The sequence below is a fragment of the Prionailurus bengalensis genome, chromosome E3, assembly GCF_016509475.1.
Source record: "Prionailurus bengalensis isolate Pbe53 chromosome E3, Fcat_Pben_1.1_paternal_pri, whole genome shotgun sequence".
Taxonomy (NCBI): Eukaryota; Metazoa; Chordata; class Mammalia; order Carnivora; family Felidae; genus Prionailurus; species Prionailurus bengalensis.
In genome coordinates this window covers 41,663,179-41,678,797 of record NC_057357.1, presented here as the reverse complement: position 1 = coordinate 41,678,797, position 15,619 = coordinate 41,663,179, and the positions used below count along the sequence as shown (strand labels likewise).

Genomic DNA, 15,619 nt, shown 5'->3' with positions numbered 1-15,619 from the left:
CCGGTTCACAGGATAAGCTCTGTGACACTGGACATGTCCCTGGGCCGTAGGAGCCTAACGCATCAATGTAAAAGCAAACGAAGAGCAGACGACCAACAAAAAGCCCTACCTCGCTGGGTCTTTTGAAATAATTTAAAAGATCATGAGGCAGGCTCAGTGCCTGGCAGGCACTTGGCCATCCAGCCCCACCTATGCCTTTCAGTATCTGCAAGTCTCCCAGCCAAGCCGTTCCTCGCCTGCTCTCCCCACCCCCGCCGGCACCAGGGTCAATCTCTCCCCTCAGCAGCAACAGGGCAGGAATCTTAGCTCTCTGCTCAGAACCTTGGTGGACCAGGGAATAAGGCCAGGGCCCCTGGAAACTCTCCCAACTCGGAATGAGGAAGGTTCCCCAGATAGCAGTCTCGGCGGGTGCGGGGACCCGCTCCTGCAGGGAGCCCTGAGCCCCAGTGGCAGTCCACAATCAAGTCCGAAGGGTGCTGGAGCCTAAGCCGAACTACCCACCCCCATCCACGGTCTGCGCCTTCACCTGTTAACCCCGCGCTGCCTAGGAGCGCCGGCCCACCAGTGGCGGCAGGAGGGCTTGGAGGGTGTCAACCCTCATTATCTCCTTCACCTTCACCTTAACACGGACAATCTACAGTCCTTGGTCCTCGGGAAAGTCTGGTGCGAAAGCAGCTCGTTTTACTTTAGAAAATAGCCGTGCTCCCCTTCTCCAGCGGCAAACAGCCCAGGTTGGGGCCGAACGTGGGTGCGCGACAGATGGGTGGGGAACCTGTGTAGCCTTCCCAGAATCACGGGGGCCGGATAGGAGAAGGCACGTCTGCCTGCGCGGAACCGGGAGAGGGAGGGCTGCCGCCGGCCCAGCGCACCTCCTGGCCCCGCGCCAGCCAATGAGCGCAGCCCGGGCAGGCGCGCCCCGCGCGCCCGGGGCATAAAGGCTCCGCGCCCTCGCGGCCCCGCACCTTCTGGTCCCGACACAGACTCAGAGAGAACCAACCATGGTGCTGTCTGCCGCCGACAAGAGCAACGTCAAGGCCTGCTGGGGTAAGATTGGGTCCCATGCTGGCGAATATGGCGCAGAGGCCCTGGAGAGGTGAGCACCCAACTTGCCCCTGTGGGCACCCGGCACCCAGCGACCCCTCGCGGTCCTTGTCCTGCGCCGCCCCGCCTAACCGCGGCTCGCCCACCTCTTCCTCCCGGCAGGACCTTCTGCTGCTTCCCCACCACCAAGACCTACTTCCCCCACTTCGACCTGAGCCACGGCTCCGCTCAGGTCCAGGCCCACGGCCAGAAGGTGGCCGACGCGCTGACGCAGGCCGTGGCCCACATAGACGACCTGCCTAACGCCCTGTCGTCTCTGAGCGACCTGCACGCGTACAAGCTGCGTGTGGACCCCGTCAACTTCAAGGTGAGCACCGGGCTGGGGGACATCTGGGGTGGAGGGCTCGCCGGGCCCTGCTGGCAGGAGGGCAGAGAGTCCCCTGGGTTCCAGAAGGTGGAGTGCGGGCAGCCGCGTCCCCCGACGCCCCCTGACGTCCCCCCTCCCCGCAGTTCCTGAGCCACTGCCTGCTGGTGACCCTGGCCTGCCACCACCCCGCGGAATTCACCCCCGCCGTCCACGCCTCCCTGGACAAGTTCTTCAGCGCTGTGAGCACCGTGCTGACCTCCAAATACCGTTGAGTGAAGCCGGGGCGATCGTCCTGAGGGCCCGGGGCCTCTTGGGCTCCGGGCACCCGAACTTCCTGATCTTTGAATAAAGTCTGAGTGGGCTGCAGCCTCCGTCCGCCTCTGTCTTCTTTGTCGCTGGCCTTCGTGTGGTGTCGTGGAGGGGGGTGAGGTTGGGGGGGTGGGGGAGCAGTGATTCTCCTCCACTGGTACCAGGGACCTCTCTGACTTCGGAGGGAGAAGGCAGGGGAGTAAGGCTGATGCTTCCAGGAATGTGCTGAACCGTGTTCAGGCCTGGGAAGGGCCAGACTTCCAAGGGTCCCTCTCTGGGGTAAGAGGTAGGGGAGTCTTAAGATTGCAACCTTCTTTTGAAGTCTAACTCCCATTAAACAGTCTAGATCAAAACAAACCACAAAAACACAGCACTCCTGGTGCAAATGCGGGTGCTGGACAGTTTCTTGGAGATTCCCACCTCCTTCCTATCAGAGGGAAGGTGGGCTGGAAAGGGGGTTGCAGACCCTCCCACCCTTCCTGGGTCACAGTAACCCTCCAGGGGACGGCAGGGGTGGGGTAGAGTCGGGGAAGAAGAGTGGGGCAATGAGCTGGGGGAATGGTCAAGGTGCACTTGGGGAAGCCCTTTAGCAGAGCGCCTTGCTCCCTTGTCCTGCAGGTTGTGAGGCACACTAACAGCTCACTGTTTGTGCAGCCAGGTGTCCCCCAGCTCATTGCTCCCCCTATTCAAACGGCCAAGGCTCCTGGGGCCTCCCAGAAGTTCTGCCTCGGTGCTGCGAACAGTATTTGGAAAGTCCCCTGGCGGCAGTGCTGAAGCCCTGGGCTCAACTTCACACACCCCACCTGGGCTCTGCAACCGTCTTAGGGACCCCACCAGGGCCTCCAGCCCAGTCTGAGCTCAGGGCAGCGCGCAGTCCTGGGTTGTCTCAGGACAGTGACAGAGCCCCTTGCTCCCCACTCTGGACAGTGGGGGTTGCCTCTCCTCCTGCACTGCACACCCTTCCTTCGCCCCAGAGCCCAATTCACTTTTACTTAAATATAGAAAACACTTAAGAAGTAAACTAAGGGGGCACCTGGGTAGCTCAGTAGATTGAGCGTCGAACTCTTTATCTCAACTCAGGTCTTGATCTCAGTGTCATGGTTGTGAGTTCAAGCACCCTGTTGGGCTCTGTGCTGGGCATGGAGCCTACTATAAACAAATAAACTAAAATTCGCCCATGCTTTCACACACAAGCCACGTGCACATGCACACCCACATACACCATTTTTGTGTTATTCAAAGTTGGGAAAGAGAGTCGCTGTGCCCTGTCCCACACCTCTGCAGAAGTAACACAGTTATCAGTTTGGGACTGAGCCCACTGGCTTCTATCCTGTGCTGAGGGGACACAGCTACATCTATGACTACATTCTTCTTTTTGGTTACAAGTATCGTCATACCCTAGATATTTTTCTGCAACCTGCTTTTCTCATGGAACTGTGTCTCCACTACATCTCTTCCAGCAGCGTATCCAGCTCTTTCTCATGTCACAGATTTATTGGTCATTTCTCCATTTCTTTTTTTTTAATGCCTATTTATTTATTTTGAGACAGAGAGTGAGAGAGAAAGAGTGTGTGTGTGGGGGGGGGGGTGTGGGTGGAGGAGGAGGAGAGAGAGGGGGAGACAGAGAATCCCAAGCAGGCTCCTTGCCATCAGAGCAAAGTCTGACATGGAGCTTAATCCCATGCAACGTGAGATCATGACCTGAGCTGAAATAAAGAGTTGGTGGCTCAACAAACTGAGCCATCCAGGCGCCCGGTCATTTCTACATTTCTGTTAATTTCCTGTTAATATGCTTTGTCCATTGTTCCCATTAGTCATTTGTTTCTCCCTTTTATATATATGTGGGAGCTCTGCCCATGTTAAGAATGTAAGCCATTAGCTGAGATATGTTCCTCAGTCTTGCCCTAGAAGGACTCAGTGGCAGAGGGATTGGAACAAGATGAAGAAGGGGGGATTGTCCCTAGCCTGGGAGGTGGGTCTTGTATGCCTCTAAGCCCCCAGTGTCTTATCCTTTTTGGGGGGCCAGGAGAGGGCCTCTGGCTCTGACAGAATCGGGAAAAGCGTGGAGGTAGGAAGGGAAAGTGGACTGAGCTAGGGGGAGGGTCCTGTGTAAACAAAATTAGAGGAACAGACACCAGGAGGTGGAGCAGAAGGGGGAATTGCTGAGACTTGTCCAGAGCTTCTTTCTTCCCAGTCTGACCATTACTTCCTCCTGGACACACAGGGAAGGTCTTGCGGGAGGGCCCTAGGAGAGGGATGGGGGCAGAGGGTGGTGCCCCCCCACCCGTCCCCAAAGGGAAGTCTTCTTCCCAGGAAAGGACGTAGCGGTGGCCCCTCCCTCCCTTTTCCCCTGGCCAAGCTCTGATGTTCGTGCCCATCACACCACCTACTAGCCCAAGGGACTTGTCACCAGCTGGAGTTCCTGCCCCTTCTTACCACCCCACCGGAAGCTCCTCCCTTGCCCCATGCTGTGGGGTCTGACCAGCCTTATCACCCCCGCATCTCCCACCCCCATTCTGCGGCCACAGAGGCCTTCTCTCCCCTTCCCCTCCACCAAGTGATGGGTAGCTCCCCCTGAACTCTACTCTGCCTGTTACTGACTCATCTTCCAGTCTTACTTCCTCAGGGAAGCCCACCATGATCCCCAGACTAACCCTGATGTCCCTGAAAGCCTCATCCACTCTCTCCATGCTTCCTTGGGTCCTTTAACAAGGTTTTCCATTGTATGTGTACTTGTGTGATGATTTGGTCACTGTCCCTAACTAGGCTGGAAACTCAGGTCTTGTCCAGCCATTCGCTTTGTTTATCAGTTCAACTACTATTTGCCTCATGAGTCTTGTGTCAGGCACAATTTACAGCACTGGATGTGTCATCGTGACCCAGGACAGCGGGGGAGAGAGACAGCCGTTCACGCAAGGTCTCAGATAGGAGAGGCCTGCCTCTGTGAGTCCCTGACCTGGGGTGCAGCAGCCGCCACCCTGGAGGAAGGAGCCTGAGCCTGGAACTCTCCTACCCAGCCCTGCAAACTCTGCCCCTTGGTATTTGCTCCTTCTGCGATCGGCACTCAGTGGCAGTCGATGGCTGTTTGTGTAAAGAAAGGGGGTTGGGAGAACCAAGTCTGAGGGGAGCAGAAGGGCTATTGTTGGGAATTCTCGAGTACATGTGAGGAAGGACCCCCTCGTGTGCACATCTCTTTCCGCCCTGGGCTAGGAGAGGCCTTTCTTTCCACGACGAACCGCCCATTCTTTCACTGATTCCGCCCAAGTTAATACACGTCCGGGGAGTGCCAAGCCTAGATCAGGGTAGGTGGCACAAACTGACTACTCCCTTCCTATCCTCAGGAGAGCACAGCCTGGGGATAGGGGCGCTCGGGGACCCTGAAGGGTGTCACTGAGCTCACGTGTTGGAAGAACGGGCATCGAGCCACCTCAGCAAACCGACCCCCACTAGCAGGGGTCTAGGATACCACTGCCATCGCCGTGAAGAGGCGGATGGGAGGAAGACACCCGAACCCTCTACAAAGCCTGGAGCAAAGCCCCCACCGCGCCAGGCTGGCGCTGGCCGCTCGCTGGCGCCCCCTGCCGTCCGGCCGAGTCGGCCCCGCGCCAGCCAATGAGCGCAGCCCGGGCAGGCGCGCCCCGCGCGCCCGGGGCATAAAGGCTCCGCGCCCTCGCGGCCCCGCACCTTCTGGTCCCGACACAGACTCAGAGAGAACCAACCATGGTGCTGTCTGCCGCCGACAAGAGCAACGTCAAGGCCTGCTGGGGTAAGATTGGGTCCCATGCTGGCGAATATGGCGCAGAGGCCCTGGAGAGGTGAGCACCCAACTTGCCCCTGTGGGCACCCGGCACCCAGCGACCCCTCGCGGTCCTTGTCCTGCGCCGCCCCGCCTAACCGCGGCTCGCCCACCTCTTCCTCCCGGCAGGACCTTCTGCTGCTTCCCCACCACCAAGACCTACTTCCCCCACTTCGACCTGAGCCACGGCTCCGCCCAGGTCCAGGCCCACGGCCAGAAGGTGGCCGACGCGCTGACGCAGGCCGTGGCCCACATAGACGACCTGCCTAACGCCCTGTCGTCTCTGAGCGACCTGCACGCGTACAAGCTGCGTGTGGACCCCGTCAACTTCAAGGTGAGCACCGGGCTGGGGGACATCTGGGGTGGAGGGCTCGCCGGGCCCTGCTGGCAGGAGGGCAGAGAGTCCCCTGGGTTCCAGAAGGTGGAGTGCGGGCAGCCGCGTCCCCCGACGCCCCCTGACGTCCCCCCTCCCCGCAGTTCCTGAGCCACTGCCTGCTGGTGACCCTGGCCTGCCACCACCCCGCGGAATTCACCCCCGCCGTCCACGCCTCCCTGGACAAGTTCTTCAGCGCTGTGAGCACCGTGCTGACCTCCAAATACCGTTGAGTGAAGCCGGGGCGATCGTCCTGAGGGCCCGGGGCCTCTTGGGCTCCGGGCACCCGAACTTCCTGATCTTTGAATAAAGTCTGAGTGGGCTGCAGCCTCCGTCCGCCTCTGTCTTCTTTGTCGCTGGCCTTCGTGTGTCGTGTCGTGGAGGGGGGTGAGGTTGGGGGGGTGGGGGAGCGGTGATTCTCCTCCACTGGTACCAGGGACCTCTCTGACTCCGCGGGAGGTGACGGAAGGGGAAGGGAGTGGGGCCGGACCTGCTGCCAGTAGGGATTTGCAGGCCACCCTCCATCCCTCTCTCTGGAATGAGTGCCCTTTCCTGCGTTTCACTTCAGACCTTTCCATTGGAGCTCGGATTTGCTCGAATGATCAACTGATTTTCCATCTTTACGTTTTATGGCACACACTTGGGCTGAGAGCTGGTGGGCCTCCAGCCTGGACCTCTGAGCTCTCCGTGGCTCTTCCTGAAGTTGGGCGGTGGGGAAGACCAGCAGTTACGCTCCTCAGAGTCCCCCGCAGTGCCCCCACACCTGTCAAGCGCTTACAAAACACACATGCAATGCCGACGACATTGTGGCAGGCAAACAGTGCAATGGCAGTTGGCAGGCAATTTCCTGGAGGCATCTCTTTCACTGGTGTCACTTCCAGGACATTCACTCTGCAGATGATGACGGCCTGGGGCACCATGGATCCAGAGGCCTGGTTTTGGGCCCAGCTCAGCATTTACTTCAATGCCCAGAGGCTGGCCCTCCTGAGGCCCACCGACTCCCCCTGGCAGGGCAGCAAAGAGAAAAGCCAGGGCCTGGGAGCCTGCACTCTCACACTCTTCCCCCCCTCACGGCAAGCCGCTAGTGCTTAGGGGTCTGGTCCTGGCAGCCATCCAGGCCCGAGCCCCCAACTAACAGCAGTGTCCTTTCTTTCCAGTCTAAGAGTCATCCTTGGAAAATGATATGGCAGGTCTCTGCCTCAGTTTGTGCTACTTTTAACAGAGCTGGTGGCACAGTGTGAGCTCCCAGTAAGAGGCAGTCTCCTTCTTTTATTATTAGGGAAAAACGAGGGCCTGGGCTAAAGGTGGAAACAACCCAAATGTCCATAAGGGGATGAATGGAGGAATCAAGTGGAGTCTATCCATACAGTGGAATATTATTCAGCCATTAAGAGCTATGGAGCACTGACACAGGCTACAACGTGAGCGAAAACATGCTAAATGAAAGAAGCCAGACACAAAAGAATATACAGTGTGTGATTCCACATAGAGGAAATATCCAGAATAGGCAAATCCATAGAGACAGAGAGCAGACTGGTGGTTGCCAGGGACTGAGGGGAAGGGTTGTGGAGTGACTGCTAATGGGCACAAAGTTTCCATTTCGGATGATGAAGTTCAAGAACTAGATAGTTGTGGTTGCACAACATTGTGTGAATGTGGTTAAAGACACTGAATTGTACACTTTAAAATGGCTACTATGGTAAATTTTATGTTATATGAACTTTCCAAAAAAATTTTTTTTAATGCGTAGAGTGGTGCCTGGCAGGTATCATCACTGAGATACAGTGGAGGAACTTAATAAATGTTCACTACCCTGAAAGGAACATATGCCATGAGCTTGACAGTTGTTATCTGCTTAATTCTCACAGCAACCTTGGGAAGAGGACATTTTTATGTTCCTTTTTTACAATCAGTGCGAAAATAGACTCAGAGAGATGTCATAATAGGCTGGGGAGGAAGGGAGGGAGAATAAAATTCAGTGTCCCCTGATGATAATAATAACAAATATTTAGTTTCCGTGTAATAAACAGTACAAAAATGGGGCCGCGGGGTTCATGGCAATAGGGCAGGTCCCAGACTCTGGGACCCCTCAGCACCGGGGCCGGGACCCCTCAGGACTATTCTACGAGCAGAAGCGGGGCGCGGCCGCGGCGTGGCGCCCCCTGGAGGCCGCGGGGACGCACCAATCGCGTCCGTGCTGCCATCCGGCGCGGAGCGCTCGCCGCTCAACGCCGGATCCGCTATGGTGCTGTCCGCCGCGGAGAGCTCGCCGCTCAACGCCGGATCCGCTATGGTGCTGTCCGCCGCGGAGAGGGCGGCAGTGCGCGCGCTGTGGACGAAGCTGGGGAGCAACGTTGGGGTCTACGCGACCGAGGCCCTGGAGAGGTGCGGGCGAACAGGTCCCGGCGCCCCTCCGGCTCCCCGCCTTGGCGCCTGCCGCGCGGATGCCGTCCCCCGCCGCTCCTGGTGCCCTTCCTCCCCAAGCCCCCCCCCCCCCCCCCCCCCGCCCTCGGATCGCACCTCACTAGCCATTCCTCCCGCAGGACCTTCCTGGCCTTCCCGACCACCAAGACCTACTTCCCCCACTTCGACCTGACCCCCGGCTCCGCCCAGGTCAAGGCCCACGGCCAGAAGGTGGCCGACGCGCTGACGCGGGCCGTGGCCCACCTGGACGACCTGCCTACCGCCCTGTGGGCCCTGAGCGACCTGCACGTGCGCCAGCTGCGTGTGGACCCCGTCAACTTCAAGGTGAGCACCGAGCCAGCGCTGGGTCAGCGGTCGCCGAGAAAGGGGGTGGAGAAGGACGGCCCTGGGCGGGACGACTGCCTTTCTCCGCAGCTCCTGGGCCACTGCCTGCTGGTGACCCTCGCCCGGCACTACCCTGGAGACTTCAGCCCGGCCATGCACGCCTCGCTGGAAAAGTTTCTGAGCCACGTGATCTCGGCGCTGGCCTCCAGCTACGGCTAAACTCGGAGAGGGGCGCCCGCCGCCCAGCCGCCCCTCCCGTGAGTTCCAGAGTTTGAGTAAAGTCCCCGCAAGAAAGCCTCAGCCTGCATGCGCGTGTTCTCTCTGGGGGCGTGCGCGGGTCTGCGGAGGGGGGGGGGGGGTGTCTCGGAGACGCCGGAGTCGCACCCCACCGTCGTTAGACCCGGGCACCCTGGGCGATCGAGGGAAGGTTTAGGTCGCCCCCACCCTCAGCGGGCGAGGCCCGGACTCCTTCCAGGTGCAGGAGAGCCGGCCCGGACCCGCCGCGTGGCCCCTGACCCAACCAGGACCGCGGCCCGTCCCGGCCTCTGGGAACGTGAGGGAGCGGCGCCCCCTGCCGGCAGAACCTGCGCAAATCCCGACCCGTGTGCTGCTGGAGGGGCCTGGGGGCCTGAGGGTCCCGGGGGCCTCGGGGTCCCCGGCAGGAAAGCCCCTCCTCCAGACTCTGGACATGGTGGGAGGAGGCGGGTCCTGCCCCAGCACCGGTGAACTGCCCATTTGTGTCCGTCCCTATTTTCCTGCTGTGGTATCCGTCATCAGATTAGCCCACAGAAGCCTTCCTCTGGAGATCTGTAGACGACTTTTAGTTCATCTTATGCACTGAAATTACTTGCCCATTTTTTCCGTCTTTATCTGGGGGGGTGGAGGGGAGAGCGGGATACTTCTTCCAGACACGCTCAGCTCCTCCTTCAGGGCTGTGGGCCTTGTCAGTGCTCCAACACGGACTGCTCTGAGCAGGCATTTCCAACCTGGAACAGAGGCCACAGTTTCACTTCAGCTAACTACAAATACTGGACAAATGGTTTCAATGGTTTTTTTTGTTTGTTTGTTTTTGTTTTTGTTTTTGTTTTAACGCTCTATACCCAGGGGCGCCTGGGTGTCTCAGTTGGTTGAGCCACCGACTTCGGCTCAGGTCATGATCTCACAGTTCCTGAGTTCCAGCCCCGCGTTGGGCTCTGTGCTGATAGCTCAGAGCCTGGAGCCTGCTTCAGATTGTGGCTCCCCCTCTCTCTGCCCCTCCCATGCTCATGCTCTGCCTCTGTCTCTCAATAACAAATAAACATTAAACAAATAAAAAAAATAATAAAGCTCTATACCCAATGTGGGGTTTCAACTTACAACCCTGAGATCAAGTGTCATATGCTCTATTGACTGAACCAGTCAGACATCCAGATTAAATAGTCCTAAAAGCATCAAAGAGCAAAGAAGAGGATAAGGAACCTTCTGGCCAGAAACCAAGTAAAGGCGAGGACTCAGAGAGGGAGAGGTTATCACAGCACCTAGACTACTTGGGCCCTGAGGTATTTGCCAAAACTAGCAACATTGGGCTAGAATTTTCTTCTTCATAGGTAAAAAAGGGGGCAGTATAAGGTGATGTGCTCCATAGGTGACTCTTCCCCATAAAGCTCGGGCCCCAAAAGGCTACACCTACTGGAGAATTCTCTCCTTTCCCCAAAAAGGGGGCCTAAAAAAAAATACCTTGGTGGTAAGCAGAAAAGGGAACATCTTTTCCTGATAAATCGAAATTTGATGTTGACACTCCATGGCTCTGCAGCCCAAGTTTGTATCACCTGAATGGTCCCCCAAAATCTCAGTCTATGGATCTCATTTAAAACGATCCTGGACTCCCTCATAGGCACCTGGCAGTAGGAAGTAAGTCCTTCCTAGATAAAGGCACTTTACTATAGGCCACAAAGGGCAGGGCACCTGGGTGGCTCGGTTGGTTAAGCATCTAACTTGGGCTCCGGTCATGTTCTCACGGTTCGCGGGTTCAAGCCCCGGATTGGGCTCTGTGCTAATAGCTCGGACCCTGGGCCTACTTCAGATTTCTGTGTCTCCCTCTATCCCAGCCCCTCCTTGGCTCACACTCTCTCTCTCTCAAAAGTAAACATTAAAAAACATTAAAAAAAAAAAAACCCAAAATCCCAGGGTGCCTGGGTGGCTCAGTTGGTTGAGAATCTGACTCTTGATTTTGGCTCAGGTCATGATCCCACGGTTGTGGAATGGAGCCCTGCATCAGCCTCCATGCTGAGTGTGGAGCCTGCTTGGGATTCTCTCTCTCTCCTCCGCACCCCCCCCCCCCCCCGGTACATGTTCTCTCTCTCTAAAATAAAATTTTATTATTTTGAAAAGTTTATTTTTGAGAGAGAGAGAGAGAGAGAGAGAGTGCATGTGGGGGGGGGGAGGGGCAGAGAGATTGGGAGACAGAGCACCTGAATGGGGCTCTACTCTGACAGTAGAGAGCCCGATGCGGGGGCTCAAACTCATGAACCACAAGATCATGACATGAGCCAAAGTTGGCCACTTAACCAACTGAGCCACCCAGGAGCCCCTAAAATAAATTTTTAAAAATTTAAACATTAAATAAATATTCAATGGCTAAGTTTAACAGATAAAACATAGTCACAGAGAGAAATAGTGAACTTAAAAATAGATCTGAATTAAATTCTCCGGATCCCGCCTCACCCTATCCTGACTCTATTAAAGGATGCACTTCAGGCAGAAGGACAGTGAGCCTGGGGAGAAGCCTGAGATGTAAGAAGGAATGAATAACAAACAACGTGCTAACACAAACACTGATTGTATATAAAATCACATGAGATTTAAAAAAAAAAAAAAATCACATGAGATTAGAAAGGAAAAAAAAAAAAAAACCCTACAGACATAAAACACCAGATATTAATAACTAAGTCAGAATTGAGTCATGACTCAATGGCAGTTAAGTGCTCTTAAGTCCTTATGTCACCTGGGAGGGAAACATGTTATTAACTTTAGATTTTGCTAGTTGTATTACTTTCCTATTGCTGGCTAACAAACTTAGTGACTTAAAAGAACACAAATTTGGGGCGCCTGGGTCACTCAGTCGGTTAAGTGTCCAACTTTTTTTTTAAGTCTTTTTATTTGTTTATTTTGAGATACAGAGAGAGTGCATATGGGGAAGGGGCAGAGAGAGGAGAGAGAATCCCAAGCAGGCTCCGCACTGACAGTGCAGAGCCCGATGTGGGGCTCAAACCCACAAACCATGAGATCATGACCTGAGCCAAAGTTGGACGCTTAACCGACTGAGCCACCCAGGTACCCCAAGTGTCCAACTCTTGATTTCAGCTCAGGCCATGATGTCACAGTTCCTGAGTTCGAGCTCTACACCCAGCTCCGTGCTGACAGGAGCCTGCTTGGGATTCTGCCTCTGCCCCTTTCTCCTCCTCCCCTGCCTGTGCTCTCTTCCTCCCAAAAATAAACAATGGAGCGCCTGGGTGGCTCAGTCGGTTAGACGTCCGACTTCAGCCCGGGTCACGATCTCGCGGTCCGTGAGTTCGAGCCCCGCCTCGGGCTCTGGGCTGATGGCTCAGAGCCTGGAGCCTGCTTCTCTGATTCTGGGTCTCCCTCTCTCTCTCTCTGCCCCTCCCCCATTCATGCTCTGTCTCTCTGTCTCAAAAATAAATAAATGTTAAAAAAATTTTTTTTAAATAATAAAAATAAATAAACATTAAAACAACAACACAAATCCATTCTCGTATTACAGTTTGGGAGGGCAGAAGTCCAAACTCAGTCTCACTATGCTGAAGTCAATATGTCAGATGGATTGTGCTCCTCCTTCAGGAAGCTCTGGGGGGAAATCCATTTCCTTGCTTTTCCAGCTCCTAGAATTGCATTCCTTGGTTCTGGGCCTCTTCCTCCATCCGTAAAGCTAGGAGTATCTTGCTTTCTTCTGTAGTCACATATCCCCTTGCCTGCCTCTAATAAGGACCCATGTGATCACAGTAGGCCTATCTGGATAATCCAAAATAATTTCTCCATCTCAAAAATTAAAAATTTTTTTTTCATGCTTACTTCTGAGAAAGAGAGAGAAAATGAGATGGGGCAGGGGCAGAGAGAGAGGGAGACACAGAATCCAAAGCAGGCTCCAGGCTCCCAGTTGTCAGAAGAGCCCAACATACAGCTCGAACCCATGAACCGTGAGATCATGACCTGAGCCAAAGTCAGACGTTTAGCCGATTGAGCCACCCAGGTGCCCCTCCCCATCTCAAAATTCTTAATCACACCTTCCAAAGCCTTTTGCCATATAAAGCCACATTCACAGGTTCCAGGGATTAGGACCTGGATATCTTTGGTGGCTATTATTCAGCTAGCATACCACAATACACTAAGCACATACGTTGTCAATTCTGGAGCAACCATGAAATAGAAATGGAATGTCTGACTTCCAAAGTAACGGAGAGAAAAAAGTAGGAAGTGAAAATACTCTAAAACAGGGGCACCTGGATGGCTCAGTTAAGGTCCAATTCTTGGTTTCAGCTCAGGTCACGATCTCAGTTTATGGAATCAAGTCCCATGTTGGGCTTTTTGCTGACAGCACAGAGCCTGCTTGGGATTTTCTCTCTCCCTCTCTCTCTGCCCCTCTCTCGCTCACACACACACACACACACACACACACACACTCTCTCTAAAAATAAATTTTAAAAATAAAAAAATAAAACACTGAAGCACATGGGTGACTCAATTGGTTAAGCGTCTGACTTCAGCTCAGGTCACAATCTCACAGTCCTTGAGTTCTAACCCTGTGTCGGGGTCTGCACTGGGGCCTGCTTTGGATTCTGTGTCTCTGCCTCTCCCCTGCTTTTGTTCTCTCTCTTTCAAAAATAAGTAAACATTTGTTTAAAAATTAATAAAATGATTAAAAACTATTCTAAAACAATCCCCTCAAAAAGGGGCAAAAATGGGGGCACCTGGGTGGCGCAGTCGGTTAAGCGTCCGACTTCGGCCAGGTCACGATCTCGCGGTCCGTGAGTTCGAGCCCCGCGTCTGGGCTCTGGGCTGATGGCTCAGAGCCTGGAGCCTGTTTCAGATTCTGTGTCTCCCTCTCTCTCTGCCCCTCCCCTGTTCATGCTCTGTCTCTCTGTCCCAAAAATAAATAAACATTGAAAAAAAAATTAAAAAAAAAAAGGGGGCAAAAATGGAAATAGAATGGGCATGGCAAGGGGAAAGCTCAAAATAAGATGGTGTCAACAAGACCAAATATGTTAACTATATTGACCATAAGTGACTTCACTGATCCCGGCAAAGGATAAAGACTAGACACATGGACAAAGACAAAAAGCACAGACTCAAAAAGTGTCAGTGACAAAAGTACCTCAGGATCCCCACCTCCTGGTGTTCATACCCTTCTGTAGTCTCTCCACCTCCTTCTGAATGTGGGTTTTGCTGTTTTTAATATAAACAATAAATAAAACAAAGTTAACCTTTAAACCACTTTAGGGCATACAATTCGGTGGCATTTAGCACATTCATACTATGCAACCAACACCACTATCTAGTTACAAACCTTTTCATCGCCCCAGAAGCCCTGTGCCCCATTCCTCCCCCAGAACCTCTGAAGATCATTTGTCTGCTGTCTGTACGGAACTGATGCTAGATAGCTCATATATGTGATCTGTTGTCTCTGACTTCGTTTTCACTTAACATAATGTTCTCAAGGTTCATCCATGCTATAGTATGCATCAGAATTTCAGTCATCTTTATGGCTGAATAATATTTCATTGCATGAAGAGACCACATTTTGTTCGTATATAATGCTGCAAAAAACACTGGAGCGCAGAGAGCTCTTCAAATCAGTGTTTTCACTTCCCCTGGATAAACACACACTAGTGGAATTATTGGATCACATGGTATTTAATTTTTGGAGGAACCTCCATACCGTTTTCTATATTTTGTCTTCTGTCTATCCATCCAGCTGCTGATGGATATTTGGTTGTTTTCACCCTCTGGCTATTGTGAAAAATGCAGCTATAAACGTGTGTGCACAAGTATCGGAGTTCTTGCTTTCAGTTCTCTTGGGTGTGTATCTAGGAATGTAGTCGTTGGGTTACAGAATTCTAACGCATTGAGGAACTCATTGCCGGACTCTTCTCCACAGTAGCTGACCTATTCTCTGTTCCACCAGCAGTATTTAGGGTTCCAGTTCCTCCACATCTTCACCGGCAATTATATTTTCTTTCTTCCTTTTCCCCTTTTTTTCTTTTTTGAACTGTGGCAATGCCAGTGGATGCTACGGCTTGCTTTTAACCCACAAAATTCTGAAAGGGGACTGGATGTCGCTTCCATGATTAATAACGCCTCTCTTGCTTGGAGACGGTCTTCCTTGCTGGCTTGAAGCAGCAAGCTGCCATGCTGTGGCTGCCCCATGGAGTGGACCTCTTGTTGACGGCCAGAAGGTAGCTAAATGCTGCCAGCAACCATGTGAGTGGGGACCCTTCTCCAGAACAGCCCCAGAGGAGACCCCTCGATTGCAGCCTGTGAGGGAGAACTTGGTTGAGCTGTGTCTTGACTCCTGGTCTTCAGAGACCAATGAAATAACGAATGTGTCAAAGACTGCCACATGTCGGGAGGCTGTGACCTCTGGGAAGACAGAGGGGCCGTGAAGGAAAGACGGGGGTTTCCCAGGTGCTGAGACACCGTTCCATTTCCTGACCCAGGGGGACATGCAGAGCTTGCTTCTTATTCTCTAAACTCTTCCGTGCCCTCTTCTGTAGGGAGAGAGGCTGGGCCCAGCCAGTAGCTGACTCGTCTGGAGTCCCAGGCACGCTGGACCTTCAGAGCTCCAAAGAAGGTTCCGGCAGCCTCAGAAAAAGGCCTAGGAATATGTAATACTGCATTGTGTATTATTACATAATTACATACACAGTATTCCACATACAGTAAGCATACTGTATTATATATTACATAATATACAGTATTATAGTTATATTTA

At 53.7% G+C, this 15,619-nt stretch overlaps 3 protein-coding genes and 1 long non-coding RNA gene across 4 annotated transcripts; 3 read left to right on the top strand and 1 right to left on the bottom strand.

The window, feature by feature from the left end:
* Window positions 1-953: 953 nt before the first annotated feature.
* On the top strand, window positions 954-1,774 carry LOC122471943 (hemoglobin subunit alpha). Its single transcript, XM_043561176.1, has 3 exons — window positions 954-1,093; window positions 1,204-1,408; window positions 1,552-1,774. Exons 1-3 carry the CDS (start codon window positions 999-1,001, stop codon window positions 1,678-1,680), a joined length of 429 nt encoding a protein of 142 aa, XP_043417111.1. The 5' UTR covers window positions 954-998; the 3' UTR covers window positions 1,681-1,774.
* Window positions 1,652-3,812, bottom strand: LOC122471946. Its single transcript, XR_006294316.1, has 3 exons — window positions 3,765-3,812; window positions 2,875-2,881; window positions 1,652-1,776 (listed from the first exon to the last, which is right to left on the bottom strand). It is a non-coding gene; the product is annotated as an uncharacterized LOC122471946 (long non-coding RNA).
* A 1,580-nt stretch (window positions 3,813-5,392) lies between these two features.
* Window positions 5,393-6,213, top strand: HBA1 (hemoglobin subunit alpha 1). Its single transcript, XM_043561175.1, has 3 exons — window positions 5,393-5,532; window positions 5,643-5,847; window positions 5,991-6,213. Exons 1-3 carry the CDS (start codon window positions 5,438-5,440, stop codon window positions 6,117-6,119), a joined length of 429 nt encoding a protein of 142 aa, XP_043417110.1. The 5' UTR covers window positions 5,393-5,437; the 3' UTR covers window positions 6,120-6,213.
* A 1,923-nt stretch (window positions 6,214-8,136) lies between these two features.
* Window positions 8,137-8,934, top strand: HBQ1 (hemoglobin subunit theta 1). The gene is made up of 3 exons (XM_043559459.1): window positions 8,137-8,271; window positions 8,430-8,634; window positions 8,725-8,934. Exons 1-3 carry the CDS (start codon window positions 8,177-8,179, stop codon window positions 8,851-8,853), a joined length of 429 nt encoding a protein of 142 aa, XP_043415394.1. The 5' UTR covers window positions 8,137-8,176; the 3' UTR covers window positions 8,854-8,934.
* The last annotated feature ends 6,685 nt before the right edge of the window (window positions 8,935-15,619 follow it).